General features: G+C 31.9%; 1 protein-coding gene across 1 annotated transcript; it reads right to left on the minus strand.

Moving 5' to 3' along the window:
• LOC139488941 (uncharacterized) lies at nucleotides 1–6,634 on the minus strand. The gene is made up of 4 exons (XM_071274926.1): nucleotides 6,518–6,634; nucleotides 5,772–5,847; nucleotides 4,078–4,257; nucleotides 1–1,060 (listed from the first exon to the last, which is right to left on the minus strand). Exons 1-4 carry the CDS (start codon nucleotides 6,518–6,520, stop codon nucleotides 939–941), a joined length of 381 nt encoding a protein of 126 aa, XP_071131027.1. The 5' UTR covers nucleotides 6,521–6,634; the 3' UTR covers nucleotides 1–938.
• Between the last annotated feature and the right edge of the window lie 15,103 nt (nucleotides 6,635–21,737).

Here is a 21,737-nt window from a genome sequence, read left to right on the forward strand (position 1 = left end):
GAAGTCAAGTATATATTTAAATAAATAATCAATATTTTATGATATAATTCGTTTTAAATTTGGTCTTTGTCCTTCCCTTTCTGAATTTCCTGTTCTACGCTTTACCAGAAGAGGATAAAACATTTAATATAAAACAAAACACACACACACACATATAACTGTACTGACCAATTCTTATTGCAAACATATCAATAATAACACACAAAATTAGAATCATTATCTAAATCTAAATTATGCACTTTGAAGTAATCAGACTGTATCTAAATGAAAGTTTAATTGTCAGTCAATGTAAATGAGCATAAGTTCCGAAATAAGCCAACTAGTCAATTTTTTAAACTTAAGGGATTTTATTTTCTGCCTTGATATTATCTATCGATTTAATGATGTTCGTTTCCCTTACATGCCTTATTGTTTTGAACATTTGCCAGATATTTTTTAATTCTATGTTGTTTTCAATTTAGTGCCATTATAAAATTTGCACATTAACTTCTGCTTTTCTTTCTATATTTTATTGCATATACTTTAAATTGCTAGCCTTGAAAATCTCAAAAAGTTCTTGTTATTTTTCATAGATTTTGTTTATTGATAAAAGGAGCAATATTAAATGTAGGAGAACATCTAAAGAGAGAGCAATCTTTTCAATGACTAATATCTCAAAAACAAGCATACGGATCCGTATGTTTTCTCCTTTTTAGCTCCTTTATTTATTTACTTTAAATTTAAAACAGTCTTTTGAAAAGTTTGTTATTTTTAAACAGAATAGCAAACTACCTTGAATTACGATCATTACTATTAAAAAATATAAGTTCGATAAAAAATGCTTGTTTAAATATTCTAGATTGATTGATCGTTTGATGTCAACTTAACTTGCACAAAGATATTTAGAAAAGAAACAAGAATTCAGTTTGTCATCCTGTTTTGTCGTCCTCTTCCAATGTCTATGAAAAAATACCAGTAGGTAGCACACATGTTCTTTTGGACGAGGCTATACTTATACAAACGCATACAACAATCTGATAAAAACTGACATCTAAGGATGCACTACCACTGTCATCAGAATCTGCAAAATAAAATATAATATAAATGAGAAGATGTGGTATAAGTGGTTTGAGTGCCAATAAAACAACACTCCTTCCAAGTCACTTTTTTTCCAAAAGGCAAACCATTATAGATCAAAGTACGACCTTCAACACGGAGTCTGACCAGGTTGATATCACCAATTACCTTTTCTAAGACAAAACTTTTGATTTATAGCATTTAAAAAAAAGGAAGACACAAAACATGAAACATTATTCATAGACCCACATTAACACATACTGATTTTGTGCACTACTGCAATGCCTACTCTTAAGGCAGGTGCCGAATGTTTGTGTCGCGTCACATTCCTATGGGCTGTTTTATTTTTTTAACTCTTTGCACTTTCCTACTGGTCAAGGCATTCTAAAGCTGAATAAACAATATGGGTGTTGCTTATTGTTGAATCTCAGACGGTGTACCGAAGTTGCTGATATCCGCTGTATTTGCAATCTGTTGGATAGCTATCTCATTGTCAATCAAAACACATCCTAGTTTATATACATGTAGTACTTTCTACATGTACATGCTAGTTCTCCTAGTTTTAATTGAATAAACTTATTATAGACAGCTACCCAACATAAAACAATAAATACATTCAAGGATACAATTATACCTTTACAATAGACAATTATCTGTACAATATGTCAAGAAAAAGATGTTGAGGATGTGAAAGGATCATCCCAAACTTGAAAGTAAACTGACAACACCATGGTAAAAAACGAAAAGACGATACTAAGACAAACAAGAACTCACAATGAAAGCTATCAAAAGATCAACACAATACCATCAACAACTGGAGATGATCCCAGGTACTCTAGAAAATTTGACTTGTTCGGCGTAAAAGTGCCTCGATTGATTTCACATTATAACATTTGTAGAAAGGTACAATAGTTTAATGTAAATCACTAATCGTAGGCAGCCTGGGTTGTATCATTATCACCGTCTATGCATTCCTTGTGAAGAGGTTATGGTCTTTTTCTATTGTTCAATATTACAATTCTCGCAAAGAAGTGATATGTGTAAGGCGCAAAATGGAGAAATTATTTTCTTGCCATTTAAACTGATAATAACACTATTGAACTATTACTTTTAACAAAATGTTCATATATTATCGATAACATAGTTTTTTTTATGAAAAATAAAAAGACCGAACCTGACCGTTATTGAAAAATGTGTCTATGTAAAAACATATTGAAATTTATTTTTCTTTTAATGTTATAATTAACTGGCTTTTCATCACAAATGCCACCGGTATAAAATTTCATACTTGGTAGCTGCGGATTTGTTGCAAGTGTAAGTGAATGGATTTTTGACAAATGTGTAAAATATGTTCATAAGCCAGCCATATCAGCTTTAAATAAGGGCAACAATAGTATACCGCTGTTGAAAAGTCTAAATCGATTGAGAGAGAAAAAAAATCCGGGTTACAAACTAGAACGAGGGAAACAAATCACTTACATTGTATAAGAATGAATGATTGATTGTTGTTTGCTTTACTCCGCATTAACATTTGCCTTAGCATCAACTATGAGAGGAAAACAACGAAACAACAGAAACACTTAAGTGCAACAAAAAACCAAAACGACAATATATCCCACACAGAAACCAACTATATCTATACAAGTCAATAATAAGTAACACTGTCTGTAGACATTGACGTCTAAGAATACAATGCATAAAGATTGCTTCCAGTAGGCTCGACCAAATACGCATGACTAATGTGTTGATTTTGTCGGATTTAAAGGTATATTCCATTGATGAGTCCGTCTTTTCTGTTTTTTTTTTTTTTTAAATTCTTAATGCACAATAAATCGACTATAGTTTAACCAGTGAATCCAATATCTCCCATTAGAATGCCTTTCTGAATTATTTGAAAATATTAGACGAGTAATATATTTTGGTCAAGCAGCTTGAGAAGATGACAAAACAAATTATATTGAATGCATATTTTGCTTATAGTGTGAAATCTAAAAAAAAAAACTTAATTGGCAGATTAGAAAAACAAGTAGACATAAAATTGTTCACATATAAAGTATTTAAGTAAACATGAAAGACAATAATACAAAATTACCATAGAACAATCACTTAATGACAAGATGTAAAAGTAAAGCGCCATGTCCAATGAGTACCTCCAAAAACAGACTAAACAGTAAAAGTAATATTCATAAAGACAAATTAAAGAATACTATAATACATTATTAAAATGATAAAAAACAATGTCAGTGCCGAGAATCTTTACTTCATGACCATCGTGTATTATTTTTGAAATATATGATTTCAACAGTTATCTTGAAATTGTCATTAAGGTTTGGTTGGTGTACCTCAAATCACAATTTTTTTTCTAATTAATCAATTGTAGCTCAATCTGTTGATTTTACGGCGTGTTATAATTATAGATAATCAACTTTTGTTGAAAGAGAATTTATACAAGTTTTAAATAAAATTAATGATTTACTTTAAAGAATATAATCATATGGACACATTGATGTTAAATTTTGAAAGCTTTATTACAAATGAGTCTTTAATTGGTTGCTTACACCTTCCAGTGCTTGTGTTTCATTCTATTATTTCTTAACTGCTTACACGGCGGACTTTTTTTGTAACAAGGATTTAATAGCTGAGTTCAAGACATCCCTTCTAATTACAGTTAACTAAGACCTTCTTTTCTAGATGATGTACGTTGATCCTGTTTTTTTTTTGTGGTTACATTAACTTATCGTCGTAGCTGTACTGGTCTTGAGTGACACAGTCACTGTCTGTATTTGCGGAACTAATCAGGTCCTCTCCGAACTTTGTTTGCTTAAGGGAAGGATGGGATCATGCTGTTTTATCATTATTTTTTCATACAGTGCATTGATTGTTTTTTACCATATTGCTTCCAGTTCATAGGTGATATTTTTATTTAAATTTAGTTCTGATGATATCTTATTGATTTTTTCGATGTTTCAGAAGAAATATATGATATAAATCAAAAGTAAAAATTTTCGATTCCATGTATACCTGATGCACTCGTTGTTCCGGTAGCTGCAGTCGTAGGTGTTGTGGCCAAAGTTGTCGTAGGCTCTGTGGTAGTCAAAGTTGTCGTCGGCACTGTTGTAGTTGATGTTGTTGTCGATTCGGTAGTAGTTGAAGTTGTCGTCGGTTCGGTGATAGTTGAAGTTGTCGTCGGTTCTGCTGCAGCTGTCAGTGAAAAATAAAAAAAAATAAAAAAAATAAAAGTATTTTTTCCTATTATATCTCACTATTTTGAGTTGTTCGTTATGTTGAGTAATAACTATTGAGCAGCAATATGGGTCTACTACTCTTGACTAGAACATTTAAACATGTTAAAAGAGTTGTATCGATGTGACCCGGATGATCAGGTGAGATATTTTTTTGTGTAATTATTCGTTGAGCAATGTATTGTGTAATAAATTCTTTAGTTTTTTTTCTTTCAATAAATGGTTACTATGATCAAAGCGGTTGAAAAAAAGAATGCATATATTATAAAAAGCTTTTTAATAATTCGTCATTAAAGATTACCAAATGATGTCCAGAACAAAGGATCGATACTATTGTCACTGCTTTTTGGGGATTTTAAGTGAACTCTTAGCCTTCCACATTATAATTTTAAGATTACCGTTTGACCATATAATATCTATCGGGCACATGTTTTTTCGTTTTCTATTACCTTTATGTACTAAGAAACTTTTTTTTCCATGTTTTGCGTATTAAATGGTATGTGAATGTACGTTGGGGATTGCAATATTAAACACTCTTTTGATAGCGCTTGACACACTTGACACACTTTTCATAATGTATCTAATTTATTAAAAAAATCTATTTTTTTAAATACAAAAAAAAATCTTGTGACTTTTATTTTACAGTTTGAAGGTGCTAATGCTACATATAAGTTTCTCTAACTTCTTTGACAATATATCCCTTTCTGCACCCATTGAAACAAACATTTAATCAACACGGTGTTGCCGAGAAGATAATTGGATAAGTATAAGGTTCATAACCTTTACCTACTGGGTGAATCAAACTATGTTAACAGGTGTTAAAATGAAATAGACAACTTTGTGGAAAGCGGAAGACACTCGAAGGGAATTTTTGTTTAATCATTGGAAAAACAGATTCTTATATAGATAATAGTGAATTATCGGATCTATTCAATTTCGATAGGTTATAATTGTAAAATCATTGACGAGGTGCAGACTTTAAAAATGATAATTCAATTATCTCTATTGGATAAATCCGATAATTCAATGATTTCAATATAAAAATCTATATATAATCTACAGAGAATAATTTACCGCCAAATAGCTTATTTCGCAAAACATGAACACGATACTTTCCGTTTTTTTCTCCTTTTTTAGTTTAACAATTAATGAAACTAACCTTTTAAAGCAGTTTTTGTTAACGCTTATTATTTTGAATCAGGGGGACAAGCATCCCCGAAACTGTTACAAGTACATATACTTTGCCATGAAACTTTGAGCAATACATATGTTATACAACAAGTCTGTTAGCTGCACATATGTTGTTCAATAAAACTGTGGGTAATACATAATTGATACAGTTAAACTGTGAGTCGTACATACGTTGTACAGCAAGACGGTTAGAAGTATATTTGACATACAGTAAAATGTTATAAGTAAATATGTTATACAGTAAAATTGTGAACTATGCATATGTTGTACATTAAAACTTACAATCAGTACTACTACTACCATGTTGAACCATTAGCAAAGTTGCAAAGCAAATACAAATAAAGGCGTTTGTATAATTCTGAAATGAAAATGTTTGTATTTCTTAAAAAAGCCACATCAATTCATTTTTACTCCCATCTACAACTACCCATCACCTGTTAAATAAAACAAGAAAATATATGCTTTTGTTCTGAAAAAAAACGTGTAACCGATTCGTCAGTCCATCATTTATCAATTGATGTTTATTAATATCCATTCTGAAAATACCGTTAGTTGTATGAATCGTACAATTCATAACACCGTTGAAACTAACTAATCCATTTCGAGACACCCATACACTTATCTATCATGTGCTTTTATGTTTAATCAATATTAATCCTTTTATTCTCTTCACTCCTATTTGCAATTATGATAAAAAAAAAAAAAAGAATCCGGATAATCATGCGTCGGTAGCCTTTTTTCTGGATTTACCTTTATCAGGAACGCCCAAACCCGAATACGTAAATAAACTCATCATAGATACCAGGACTAAATTTGTATATACGCCAGACGCAAAGCAAAGGATGTATAAGAACCGAAATAGTTGAAGAGCTTTATGATCATTTAAATAAACTCATCATAAATACCAGAATTAAAACTTTATATTTACGCCAGACGCGCGTTTTGTCTACAAAAGACTCATGTAAATTAATGCAGGTTTATTATTTTAATTCACATATTTTCATCAATTAATATTAAGTATAACTCACCATTTTCTTCCTGTATTTTTGTGAACTAATGTAAATGCAAATCAAAATTAAATGAATGAACTCAAATGAAACACTGTCTAAGTACCGTAACTACAACAAGTTGTTTATTGTTTGTCTAATTTTGTCTTTTGTTTCATCAAAATAAACCATATCATGATAAGATTAGGCAATAAAATACATCTGATAACGGTTTAAATAATGATGTATTTGTATGCCAATCTTGAACCCTATTTACAGTAAAGGCTGATGTTTTGAACTGGGACATACTATGACAACAATAAAGTAAAGGAGGTATTTGTATGCAAATCCTTCTTAATCAATGATAAAACTGATTTGTATTGTATAAAGATGTATATCTATAACGTTTTTATATTAAAGAATTGAATGCTTCTTTTTGTAAATTTATTGGGGTGTAAAAGCGTTGACTGAAGTACATTTTGTATGAAGCGCTTCTCTAAAAATGTACGCACGGTGAACGCTTCTACAACCCTATAAAGTTACAAAAAGAAGCATTCAATACTTATAATTACATTTTTTAGCTATGATCACGAAATCATGAATTTTATATATTTTATTATTTAATTCACCTGTGCACTTTATTGTTGGAGCACGTGTTATCATGAGTGAAAAGTTGTATTGAGCAATGCAACTGCTTACGGAATAACACGTGATGTGCAGTTAGCCAATCAGAATAAAATATTATAATGAAACATACATCTAATGTAATTATTTGACTTTGAAATATAAACAAATTCTGAATAATGCACGGTTTTACTGAGTAGCTTCTGCCTTACTCATATGATATCTGGTATTATAGAGAATTTTTAATTCAATTTAATGCATTAATTTGATAACAATTTTTATTCGCTCGTTCATGAATAGACGTACTAAAATCTGCGTTAAATTTGTAATATCTTATTTCTAAAATGTGGTTTTAAAGATGTCGATATCGTCTACCCCTGACGATATATTTATTTATTACTTTAAAGTTTTGAATTCAAATTAATATCATTTAGAAAAATATGGTAATTTGTAAAGGAAACAATTCTAAACTTAATGAATTAGTTAATTATGACACATAATCATGACCAAACAACACATTTTGTTTATGGAATTTTTTTTTCTTCAGATTTGCATTTTATATTTGCCAAACCAAGGACTGGTATGTTTATTTTCTATAAAAGAATATTAACGTCTCTTTATACATTTGTAAACAGTGTAGCTTTAAGAACATGTTTTTGGAAGCGCTTTTGTCCGTACTTGAAGGACACACATAGACCGACATAGCGACTGATGTCTCCAGATGATAATTGATAGATGAAACAATATGTTGTCTTACCATTATTTTGAACAGTTTTGTGGAATACACATGCAAACAATCAACATCTCCTAAAATCATCCCAATACCATTTGCATTGAGAAACATCGATTGCACTTTCTAACAGAGATTTAAACAAATAGTATCACATTCTGAGATGAGAACAGGGTAACCGGGGTCATCTCCACAAATTGACTGTCTAAATAAGAGTTCGAGGAAGCGGCGAATAGCTTAGAGCTGCCAACCCTTACAGGAGTTTTTTATGCTTGAGGACCGAATGGACAAACTAACAATGTTCTATTCTGTTTGGTATAAAAAAAAAAGCATGACGAAATGTCGAGAAGACCAAAAATTGACATGCTATTTCAAAGCAGATAAGATACAGTGAACTTTAAACCCCACAAACTATACCCGCAAGTTATCTAGATAAGGGTGTTCCCTGTGCCTAAATCACCCATCTCACGTCTTAATGTTCGACCTTTACATCTTAACATTGTGAATGAATATTCTTTCGTTTATGAATTGTGAACCAGTAGTACCATCATACTTATAATACAATGCAATACTGATTACGTTACAAATCAGCTGCTTTGCACCATAACATATATTAAGTCTTTGTGAACTCGTTCAAACTCTTCAAATTGTGTTTCGCTGCTGATTTGTTAAAAAAAATCAGAGAGGGGTTTTTGTGGATATTCCAAATCTATTGCAACATTAATTAATTCCAAAAGGTTTAAAACACATGACAAGCGAAGCTGTTGGAAAAATATATATATATACTCGTATGATATGCCTTGACCAAGTCTGACGAATGAACTGATATTAATTCGATTGTATTTCTCTAGTCAAAAACTAAGGTTAAATTTTCAGTGATGTACGCATTATATTTGATAACGATAATTTTTGCTAAATACAATGGAATGTAGTAACCATTTGTGAATCTAGAGGGCAAATTGTATGATCTTCTTAGTCTTTAAATCTAAATTGTCAGTTTAAATTAGTTGGAATTAAGTCTTACCTTGACCTATAATGGTTATCTTTTAATAAAGTGTTACTTTGATGAAGAGTTGTCTAATTGGCACTGATACCACATCTTCCTATATCTGTAAAAGAGGGGCGAAAGATACCAGAGGGACAGTCAAACTCATAGATTGAAAACAAAATTGCAACGCTATGGCTTAAAATATAAAAGACCAACAGACAAATAATAGAATAATATACACTACATAGAAAACTAAGGACTAAGCAACACTAACCCCCCAAAAAATGTCATGAAATACAGAAACAGGGAAATTCCCAGGAAAATGAATGCAGTCTTTTCCCGCCGTTTATATCGTAACGACATGTGAGGTAGTTCATTTACCTATTACTGGTACATAATAACCTCTATGCAGCAAACACAACAAGTAGTATCATTTTCCAAAAGTATTCAAATAAAACAAAAATTATATCTTTCTCTACTTGATTTTAATTTAAAAACATAAAACACGCTTTCATGAATATAAACACATCTATCAATATATGTTAACAAGCTATATACTTATGTTCTCCTGGAGAAAATGACCAAGACACAAAAACACAAAACAAACATATAATAACTGACATTTAATTTTGCACATGCATTGCTTCCTGTAAAAGAAGACAAAAAAAGTTGCATTAAATTTATATTCATGAATTGTATTCTTAACGTTAATAAAAAAAAATACATTGTTTTATTTATCCTTTTGATCTCAACATCCGTTAAAGTTATGTATTGTACATCCTAACAGCCATTAGCTCAATCTGTGTTTTTTACACACTATTTAAAAGCATTCCCAATTTGAATTTTACCTTGGAGTTTGTTATTTTTGCAAATTCTTTTTGTTAACTTAAAACAGCCCTGATGAGCTCACAAAAATCATTTTGCATTATCCCAATAGGTCTTGCTATTTGCCTTATATATTTCCATACGTCGAATAGCAATTTAGGTCTCCGACTTCGAATATCGATTTGAGTTAATTTAACTGGTTCTTTTCTTGTATCGGAATTAATATTCCCTGCCTCTATTGAAAATTAGCATCTGACAATAGTTTTTATTTAGATATTTTCGAGAAAAGAAATTGGGTTCTACGTCAAAATAAATTGGAAAACTTAAGGAAATATGTATTTTTAAACTTGTATGGAGAGCTCAAATGCATTCAGAAACAACCATGTATTACATGATTAAAAAAAGACTTAAATTTAATTTGAGCGAATCGTTTGTTGTCAATAAATAAAGAAACTCAAACGTTGACCAGATTGTCCAGTTGTCTGGTCCGGTGGTGATTGTGTATCTGTAAATGAGAATAAAGAACATAGGTTAACAACACATACATCAATTGCACGAGTGTCTTTTTGAGTTTGAATGTTAATAGTAGACTGTAGCAATATGGAGTCACTTTTTATGACCAAAAAACCTTTGACGACAGCCGAAAAATATACTTGACTTGGTATGGCTTGAATTATAAAGGTATTGTCCCGAAGGTGCAACTATTGCCCTGAAGCGTTGCTGGGGGGAATAGTTAAATACGAGGGGGCAATAAACTTACTCTTGTACGAATATCCAGTCGGTAAGTGTTTTAGCATACCTTAGGAGACAACAGATAATAAACGTCGGGACTAAATCGACTATCGTTATATTAAAAATCAGAAACACAACCATACTGTTTCACGTTGACTTTATATATATTCTGAATTTCTAACGCTACGTCTTGCACTGATCCACGTCAACCCTAGATTAACGCGACGTCGAAACTCCAACAATATTCTTAACATAATCTAATTCCGTTGCTGCCTTCGAAGTTATGTGAAATACAATGACGCTTGCGGTGAATTAGTTTCAGCAACTTCCAGTTAATTGACCGGTCCAATATTTCAACGCTTGCAATTTGAAAAATAGTAAACATATTGTGTACTTCTTTCATATAGAAAATGATACGTGAGAGGTATGTTGAAATCAAGAAAATCGCATATGGTAGATGTACTTTTCAAGTAATTTATAATTGAAATGAATGCAAGTGACTTTGAACCCCGAAGCGACAATCCACATGTCTTTTCAAAACAAACTGTGGTTGCAGTGATCAATACAATTTTAAAATGGATTCCGCTTTTGATGTACAAGTCATTATATAATTAAAAACCTATTCTAGCCAGCAATCATGCATGTTATTTCGTTCGACTTTTAGTACTTAAACGTGCCTATTTTTTTCAGAACACAAGAAATCAACTATCTTATTGAGTTAATGTTGTTCATGTATTTCTTTTCTTTGTTTTGTAAACTTCTGTTTGACTTATCGTCGTTTTTTAGTTGTTTATTTATCAAGTGTTTTTGCCATGACGTTCTACGATTTTCTTTGACGTATCAGTGTGTTATGCTTATGGTTTTCCTTCTCTTATTTATGGTTTGAGTGATTGTGAATTGCCCCCAGTTCCGCAAACAACTATGCTTTATAAGGACATTTGTACATGCAATGGAAACCATTGATTCATCAACTCTTGTCTCAATTCTGAAATTCGCAATGACATAAATTATATTAGCTGGTTGAGCACTTTAGATAAAGTAAAAAAAAAGAAATATCTAACAACTAATGAAATGTAAGTTGCCGTGGTGATCTAGCTATTTCAAAATTTATGCAGAACCTACATTTGTACAAAAAGGAATATACTATCTCGCATTCATAATTTTCCACTTTTGTAATAGCGGTCATCATGAATATATGTTTTCGACATATCTTTATCATAGATGACCAGGAAGATGTTATATATTCATATGTCATATTTACATTTTTCCTATCACATACTGGCAACTATTGATATGAGTTTCATCATGTTTCAAAGTATCTATTGCATTCTTTTGCGCATAACGGCTAAGTGTATATTTCGAAACATTCTTGTTGTTTGAACTGTTACTATGTATTTTTATGGTAAATTCCTCGAAATAAATGTTGTCATTTGTTTTTCAACATCTATATTTTAACGCCCTTCAAGGTATAAAACCGCTAAAAGAGGGACGAAAGATACCAAAGGGAGAGTAAAACTCGTAGATAGAAAATTAACTGACAACGCCATGGTTAAAAATAAAAGGACAAACAGACAAATAACAGTACAGAAGACACATCATAGAAAACTAAAGACTAAGCAAAACGAACCCCACTAAAAACTGGGGGGTGATCTCAGGTGGGCAAGAAAGGTAGGAATATCCTGCTCCACATGTGGCACCCGTCGTGTTGCTTATGTTATTATAAATCCGGTAAATAGTCCAATTCGGTAGGTCACATTAGTGATAAGGGAAGGGTATTGTAGTTACGACATAATGAACATAGCCGATATCATCTGTGAAACGGTTATTCCATAACGGTCAACCAACTCGTGAGGGCGTCCGTAAAATTTACAAAGGGATGATTTCAATTTCACCATTTGGAACTCTTGGTTTAACAGCTTCCTTGTGAGTAGCAATCCTCTATCAAGGAAATGTACTCTCTAGAAAGACAACCATAGTTTTCTGACTTTGGACAGCACATTTAGAATGTAGCAAAATTGAACTTGTTTGAAGAAGCCAATCCTCCCCTAACCCGAGAGAGTGGCATAACAGTACAACATAAGAACAACCATAAAAATCATGCTATTAACCCAATAATTTGGGGATAATTTTGGAATATGCACAAGTCATGTACAACTAAGTGGTTTTATTCCTTAAGTATCTTTTGGTGGGGTTCGTGTTGCTTATTCTTTCGTTTTTTTTATGTTTTGTCATGTGTAATATTGTTTGTCTGTTTGTCTTTTTCATTTGTAGCCATGGCGTGGTAATTTTATTTTCGATTTATGAGTGTCCCTCTGGTATGTTTCGTCCCTCTTCTAAATGTGTTCGGCTTCTTTTCGTGCGTTGCAGTGTATGTAAACTGTTTTTTTTAATTTTGTAATAGTATATGTACGAAAGGAATCGCACATAAAATCTTACAGAAAAAAAAACCTGATGTGTGGTAAAAATTGAATGAGAAAATAAAATTGAACCGCGGACTAAACAAAAACTAACATATTTAATCAGAAACAGGAATGCATAGCCAATGCAAATTATGCTGTTATTAATTATCATCTGAAATAGAAAAAAAAAGAATAGTATATAATGTCAAGTATTATCAAATTTTCATTCAAACGACTTTCATTCCCAATAACCTCGAGCACATGACCTGACATTTGTTAGAAGCAATAGTATGGTCTTAATAATTGAATACTTTAGCCATTATGTTAGTAGCAGTATAACAACTAGGTACAAATAACTGTTCAACACCTCTTCTTTCATGTAAAATCGCATTCCTTGGACGTCTGTGTCCTTTTAATATATCTTTTGTTTGTGCTATAAATACACCATATTCATTAATAAAAAAAAAAAAAAAATATCGTGTAATTCGTTTTGATTTAAACTCACCAAATGTTTCGTTTCGATATAATCTTCGTGGTGTATTGTACTCTGATAAATTTAGTCAAAGTGTCGACACCCCGGAACACGACTGATGTATTGGTTTTATGTTACAAATTTTAAGACACTTTGTTTGAATACATGTATAATTGATATGCCAAATGTATAATAAAATAGATTTTCACCGTGAAATATTACTCGTGTATGTTACCTTACGTTTTGTTGTTGTTGAAACTTTCTTTTGTTTGCAATATCCTATCATGACAAGATCTATATTAAGATACATATAATAGAGGTTTAAATTACATAGCCATGTTTGTAAACATACTGATATATCAGATTAAAACAGTAACGGTTTACACTTAACATGTTTAAAGACACCTTTGCTACAAAGGAGTAACATGTAAGAATATAATAACAGTGACGCTCGAATAAAAAAAAGTTTAAAAGGCCAAAAAGAGCACACAGTTGAAGGCCATTGAGGACCAAAATTCCTAAAGTTTTGCTAAATATAGCTAAGGTAATCTCAAGCAGCTATACGAATGCATCAAATGTATAACGTGCATTTTTCATTTACTTTTTCAGAACAGAGCATAATCATGATAATGATACAGTTAATGATCAGCTTATATTCTATATAATTGAGGTCAGTGAAAATTTAAATAAAAATAAAATGTTATTGTATTTTCAATACAAACTTAGCAGGGTTTATTTATATCAATTCTAAACTTCTTAACTGACAGGTTGTACATGGAATGCAAACGATCCCATAAAAGGTGATGCATAAAGATAATAGGGTTACAGGTCAAAACGTTAATCAATATCATTTAAATGTTCTTATTGTAGCGTGCCAAGCCGTACTAGAGTTTTTTTGTATACAAAAACGACCATATGATTACCTATATAAACAGTTGTTTATTACTTTATCCTATATCACTCAGGGGCGGATCCAGCCATTTTAAAAAGGGGGGTTCCTAACCCAGGACAAAGGGGGGTTCCAATTACATGTCCCCATTCAAATGCATTGATCGTCCAAAAAAAGGGGGGGTTCCAACCCCCGGTACCCCCCTCTGGATCCGCGCCTGTCACTTATATTGAATTAACACCATATGAAGGAATTTACTATTTTCGAAATGACGATTATTTCTTACTAAATCTTTCCGGCCTTCAATTTTTCAAACATTTACGAAAACATATTGTAAATTGATTGTCAAGGTCTTAATTAACCGATTGTGATCTAACGTTTAAAAGACCTGTACATACGACTTGTTATAAATATTTGAGAAGAGCGTCTAAAAGATGACTCGAATAATGAAAAGCGAATAATTTTGCTGTCTACCTTAGGGGAAGGGGACGTAAATTGTATTATATGTACAGTATCTTTGTTTAAGGTCACTATCTCCATTGTCAAGTAATATCAAAGACTCCATGTATGTATATCGGGGTAAAAATGCGATTCATTCATCTTATTTCATGTTTGTGATAATTGTCATATCGTAAAAGTGTGCTTGAACCTACTTCCTATTTTCCTCGACGTTTTTTTTCTGTGTTATCATTTGTGTAAATGTGTGCAAACTTGGTATGTAGTGTATTCGGCATTTAATAGTGAGATTAATTATTGGTTTTGATATCCTACAACAATTTATAATATAATATTAAAATGGTAAACATATTTCCCAATGTCATTGTAGACTGACGGATTTAAAAAAAAAACTGCAACAAAAGATTATTTTTTTTTTTTTAATTTCAACTTTCAATTTGAAATTCTTGTAAAATAGATATATCCCTATTTTCTCCTAATAAATGGATGGGTGTGGTTATAACAAACGCCTACATGGTTATTTCTTCCGTGCACGTTTTGAAATATTTTATGTCGTTCCGGCAGATAAACAGCAGTCCTTAAAATGTTTTTCTGTAGGCGATTCTTTACAATTTCAGCATGTGCAGTTCATTGAGAATAATTTGTGTGTTCATCTATCTGCCATCACAACCAAAAACGTAGTTAGTAATAACGTTGCAGTCATAAATCTGTCTCGTTAATACATTTGTAATAGTTCTGTGTAATTTTATCTGTTTGGCATGTTGCGGTTCTGATCATACCGGGTATATTGTAGCTATAAAAAGCCTGTATGTGAAGATTTATCATGATTTAGAAAAAGTCCCTGAACTGCACGTTGCAGTTTTAAAGTACATTTGTTTAGTTAGGACTCAATAAGGTAGAATTATATCAAGTGCAAAAACTTAAACATTAATTGTAAATAAGCCAATTACACATGCATATAAACAGACAGCAGTGTCACAGGTTAACATTATAATTTGCACTTCTTTCAAAGGTTGATTGACAAATCATATCAATCTTTAAAACCTCGTAAAACACGACCAAATAACGGATGATTAACTTATTGTTTGTTATTTAGTTCTTAAAACTCCATCAATACTTTACGGTCTTGTTTGGTGTATTTTACTTTAATGAATAGAATTTGTGTTATGTCTATTTAAACACAGATAAGTTTATGAAATAATTACATGCATTCCTAAATAACTGTGATTTCCTTTATAGAATCTTTTAACTTAAATTTATTAGACGTGTTACGAAAAGGTATATTCACGAGGCTGAAGTTGACAAAGTAGACTTTAAATGTGAGGTATGTGTCAAAACACAAAAGAGATTACCTGTATATACATTGCATGAATATTATTTTAAAATTGCATTGATCCTTTGGAGACAATTTTATTTTAAATAATCCGTATGGAACGAATATTCAATAACATGTTTAAACATACAAAATATAAGAAATAGATATTAATTAACTCCATTATATTTTTTTAAGAAACTCTTAATTAATTTAAAAAAAACGGAATGGGGGGGGGGGGGGGGGGCATGTAAACGTGGTTGATGAGGAGACATGGGGTACATACGTGTGTGAGTTCTTCGACGAACCCTTAATAGACCTTGAAAATAATCTTAAGTATTATTATCTGTTTTATACATACTCGTGAATATATATGTAACGGTAATTTTTATATAGTTATAAAAAGCAAACATAGGAGTGTATGTATTATGATCCAATTGTTTGCCACCTAAATTTTATCTAACGGGGTCTGTTTTGAAACAACTTAACACGTATTTTTTACAATTTCAACTTGAAACATGTTGCATTATAGTTTTAGAAAATTTACTCCCAGTCATATTGCTTCTAGCTACGGCATGAACTTTCTTTCTTTAGTTCCTTCCAAGTTTGTCTGAATTAAAATATTTTCAGCTCAACTTGTATTTTCTTCCTATGGGGTTTGTGATTGCTTAATTGTTGGTTGATTAACTTCCAGTGGCAAATGTTTCATGCATGTTCAGGACGATAAGAAATGTGTGTTAAATATGACTCACTATTCACCGGTTAAACATCCCTACAGTGTTTCAAACGCTTTGCATAATGCCTTTGCATTTACACCTTAACACCACCTTATGCAAATATTTTGTATTTTATAAAAATTCCTGAAACGTTTTGTGGAAATTTGTCAATCGTTTAATAAGAAAATGACAAAAGGAAAATTAACACCGATGACTGATTGGGTTTCTCCTCTTTTTAAGGTACCAATGCTGTGGGTTTCTTTATACCTTTTTATAACGTTTTTGTTTTATTAAATCTGTTGAATATGTACCTTTTAATACTCTACGGAGGTACCAGTTTTTTTCAGGGGGCTAGGCTTAACTTGAAAAGGGCAGGACTTGACAAAAAAAAGGCAGGGTGACAACGTATGTAAAAAAAGGCAGTCCGAATAGAGCGATAAATAAAAAGGCAGGACAGATATTACAAACATGTTTAACATCCTGCAATACTTTTCATGTGCCTGTCCTAAGCCAGTGGCCTGTAGTTCAGAGATTGTCTAATATATTGCCTCTAATTGGACCAGGTTTTGAGTCCGCCTTATAGTGTGTCCGACATACACCTGACACTCTGATTTATCGCTCTATTCGGTCCTACCTTTTTTTTTTATTTCCCCCTAGAATTTTGTCATCTTTGCGGATAAAATTTATCCAACTCGATCGCCCCTCGTTACTCCTTACAGACGTCATCAATTTAGAGCAACCACGAGCAAAAGAAGAATATGTAAAAAAAAATGAATTTGCGTATATCAGCGTGTCGGGTATATGTCGAACACACTATAAGGCGCTTTAAAACTGCCAAGAGTCATTGGAAGTTTATGGAGACACCCGAGAGAGAATAAACCAAACTGTAGAGCTTTGTGCGGGATAAGTGGAGCGACAGATTGATTTTTTTCAGGAACTGCAATAAAACAACAACACTAATATCTAACTGGCTTTATATACTATGTACATATTACCAATCTAGAATCGAATAAACTTGTATAACTAACTATCAGCCTCCCCTTATTTCCTGCCCATCCTATCCTACAGGCGTACACCTTTCTCGGCTTAAAATAGCCAACAATGATATCACAAAAAGCAATTGGCATATTATACGATGTTACATTATGATGTTCTAGATTAAATTTACCAAGATGCACAGGATTTAAATTTTACCTGTATCAATCTATAATCAATGTTTTGACATCGTCCCCACATTTGAAGTCTAATTTGTCAACCTCAGCGTCGAGAATATACCTTTTCGTAACATGTCTATTTAAACATATACGAACAGTTATTGTAAATTTAAAAATTATAATTAGTAATCGGTCCAGTGTTTGTGTTAGCAGTTGTTTGATAAACTAGTAAACTAGATATAGTTAAAATTTGGAAGTGATTAAAATTCATACAACTTTGAGAATAAATGCTGATTAAATCAGAAGATTACACACATTAACAGTTTATCAAAGATTTTGTGTACTTTAAAATAATTAGATTCTTTTAGAAATTGACATTGTTAACATGTTTAAATAGACCAAATGTACAGTAGTTGTCGTTTGTTTATGTAATTTATACGTGTTTCTAGTTTTTCGTTTTTTATATTGATAAGACCGTTGGTTTTCCCGTTTGAATGGTTTTACACTAGTACTTTTGGGGCCCTTTATAGCTTGTTGTTCGGTGTGAGCCAAGGCTCCGTGTTAAAGGCCGTACATTGACCTATAATGGTTTACTTTTATAAATTGTTATTTGGATGGAGAGTTGTCTCATTGGCACTCATACCACATCTTCCTATATCAATCAAAATACTACAAAGGTAAAGACAATGACGATTTATATAGAGGTAAGAAGATACATACAAATGTATTTAACGAATGATGCATTGTAAGGAATGACATACGGTAGTACATGGACACATAATGCATATGGACCAACATTTAAAACGATCACAGCGCTCACGGAAATATGTCAAAATAATTGGCAAACACTGATCCTTACTTCCCTGTATTGAGTAGTATTCCTCTATTTATCATTATCGGTAATTTTCGTTTATTGTTTTATTGTTTGATCTATGAATGAATCATTTTGTAATATTTTCTAATGGGCGATGCTAACACATGCATTATCATGTCTTGCAATGATTGTAGAACAAACACACATCCTAATTAGTAAAGTTTGTATAACACCGAGTAATAACTGCAATCGACGTCCTTGATACAATTTTTTTAAACTTAAGACGAAATGAGACAGCTTTCTACAAGAGATCGAATGACTCTGAAATTAACAACTATAGGTCACCGCACGGCCTTCGACAATTAGCAAAGCCCATACCACATAGTCAGCTATAAAAGGCCCCAAAATGGTAATGTAAAACAATTCAAACGAGAAAACTAACGGTAAAATTTATGTATAAAAATGAACGAAAAACAAATATGTAACTCATAAACAGACGACAACCACCGAATTACAGCGCGCAGGCTCCTGATTTGTAACAGGCACATATATACAGAATGTGCCGATGTTAATCATGTTAGCGAAATCCAAACCCTAAGCTGGGACAGTGGTGTAAAAGTACAACAACATAAGAACGAACTATTAAGTACAGCTCTTTATAAGAACCAGGCAGAGTGCCATATACATGTGATACATGAGGGTTCCAGATTTGTATCTATAATTGGCCTATTAGAAGCAGTAAGTGAATACTGCTAAAAAAAAAATTGAGTGGGAAAATATGAGTGGTTGCCATGGTAACGGACACTCTATTTTTTGGTTGTTAAGCGTTATAAAATCTTTAAAAAAAATCAGCTAAATCACCACAATTCAGAGCCTAATAATGAATAGAATCATGCATTTCTCATTAATGTTCATATGTTACATCGATACAACTTGGTTCATTTTAGTGAAGATTGCATGTCAACTAAGTTTGTAAATTTTTTGAAAAATTTGGCAAAAAAATGCATATTTTCAACTTTTCTGAAATTGGAATTTTTGCGAAATTATCAAATTTTCTCTGTGTTTTTAAAAAAAAAAAGTCCAAATGTGTACAGAATAGTTAGCACTGTAGTTATGAAGTTTGGATACTACTTTACCAAATTAGATAGAAAAATGCGTGAGATTTTCTTTAGTTTTATCACCATATCAATTTTTTCCTTGGAAACGGAGTTTTTATTTGCAGAATATTGCAGTTTAAGAGCTTAAATGTCTAGAACTGTTTCATAACCAATAAGAAAATACATAAAAGCTAACGCAAACTTTAAATTACTATATTTAAGTGTTGTTGACTTCAATTGTTACCACGGAAACACATATAATCCATAGCAACATCCATTTAAAAACTGCATAAATAGAAATTTATGTAAAAAAAATACATAAATAGAGGGTGTATATATTAAAATTTGAATATGACTGCATGCTTTGCTTCACTCACAGTCTTGTCTGCTTTTTTCATAAGGTTCAACAGATGTAATATATAATGTCACATTGGGATTGGGGTTGTTAAGTGGGGAAAAGGGGGGGGGTGTAGGTCTTTTTTTTTAAATATCATACATGTAGATTCTTGAAAAGATGACGTTTGGTCGGAGAGCCTGATTATAAATAGAATCAATTTTTTTTCAGAACTTACATATATAACATCGATATAACTTGGTTTTAGCTTCAGAGCTTATTTAAGATAGTTCGCTTGTCATGTTTTTGAGATTTTTGTCAGAATTTCGGAAGTCTCTGGTTTTATTCATTTGAATGCCTTTAAAAAATGGCCATTGACTCCCATTTTTCTTTTTATAAATCCTTTACATGTATAATGATAAGCCATCTGTAAAATTCTTATAAAATTTCAATAATTCGATCTTTTATAGTTTTTGAGAATGTAAACTTCTCAATGACAAAGCTATGAAAAGTCAAGAGAGAATATTTTCCCCGCCAAAATTTCAATGGCTAATATCTCGAAAACATGCATATTGACCTGTATATTTTGTTAACTCTTTTGATTCCTTTATTAATCCCCTATCGATATTAACTAGTGTTACAAAAGGCTTAACTAATCAGATGGCAAGAATCTAAATACTCTGAATACGAGTGGACGTGGCCAGGTACTTGAAATTTATAGTATTTGTGCTTTTCAAGTTCTTTTTTTGTTCTTTCAAATGTTTTGATTTTTAACGTCATTAATGAGTTCATTTGGGAGGACAAGATCATTTAGTGTAACAACATATTAGCCTGGTTATTTTTATGACATTTGAATTGTTTTTCACTAGTCATTTTTGGGGCCCTTTATAGCTTGCTGTTCTGTGTGAGCATAGGCTCGGTGTTGAAGACCGTACCTTGACCTATAGTGGTTTATTCTTATAAATTGTGACTTTGATGGAGAGTTGTCTCATACCACATCTTCCTATACGTATTAAGTCTAAGATGGTGGTATACATAGCTATTTAAAACAATTCAACACTCACCCTACATTTTCCATCAGACCTTTAATAGCGGGCAAAGGCGAATTCCAGAAATCAAAACATTTCTTTATGAGACTATTTGGTCTTCATATCAGTATTTCCTGTTCCCGAATGTGACCAACCGAATTAGACTTATTACCGGGCTTGTACTTATATGAGCAATACGCCAGGTGCCGCTTGTTGATCAGGATCTGTTAAGTCTTCCGGATTACATGAGATAACCCCACGGTGCATGGTGTTGGTTAGAATTATGTTGCTCTTTCTTTTAGTTTCATAAGCTGTTGTGTGTGACCTATTGTTTGTCTCTTTCTGCTTTAATTGTTGCGTTGTCAGTTTATTTTTTTCTCCATTTAACTTACTGAATAACCAAATTTAATCCAGCATGTTTGTCGGGAAAAATGCCTGTACCATGCCGAAAATATGATATTTTTTTCAAGAAGTCTTGTTGGGTGATATATTAGAGTGTTTGGTTTGAATATGTTTAAAGATCTTTCTCCTTTTTAAGTATACTTTAGATTTCGGTATCGTGCCTGCTTATACTTTTCTAAACATTCAAAGAAATAGAAAATCGAATGAAATTATCTTTTTCCATGACTGTATCGTGTATGGATTCAAACATATGCATTTAATCGAAAATGATTTCACAAGAAAACTTAAAA

Source organism: Mytilus edulis, chromosome 9 (assembly GCF_963676685.1).
Source record: "Mytilus edulis chromosome 9, xbMytEdul2.2, whole genome shotgun sequence".
Classification (NCBI taxonomy): Eukaryota; Metazoa; Mollusca; class Bivalvia; order Mytilida; family Mytilidae; genus Mytilus; species Mytilus edulis.

Coding starts and splice junctions, on each gene's coding strand:
- LOC139488941 (XM_071274926.1), bottom strand. Junction 4,258..5,771: donor TGGTAGTAGTAGTACTGATT/GTAAGTTTTAAT, acceptor TTTCACTGACAG/CTGCAGCAGAACCGACGACA. Junction 1,061..4,077: donor CGGAACAACGAGTGCATCAG/GTATACATGGAA, acceptor TTTATTTTGCAG/ATTCTGATGACAGTGGTAGT.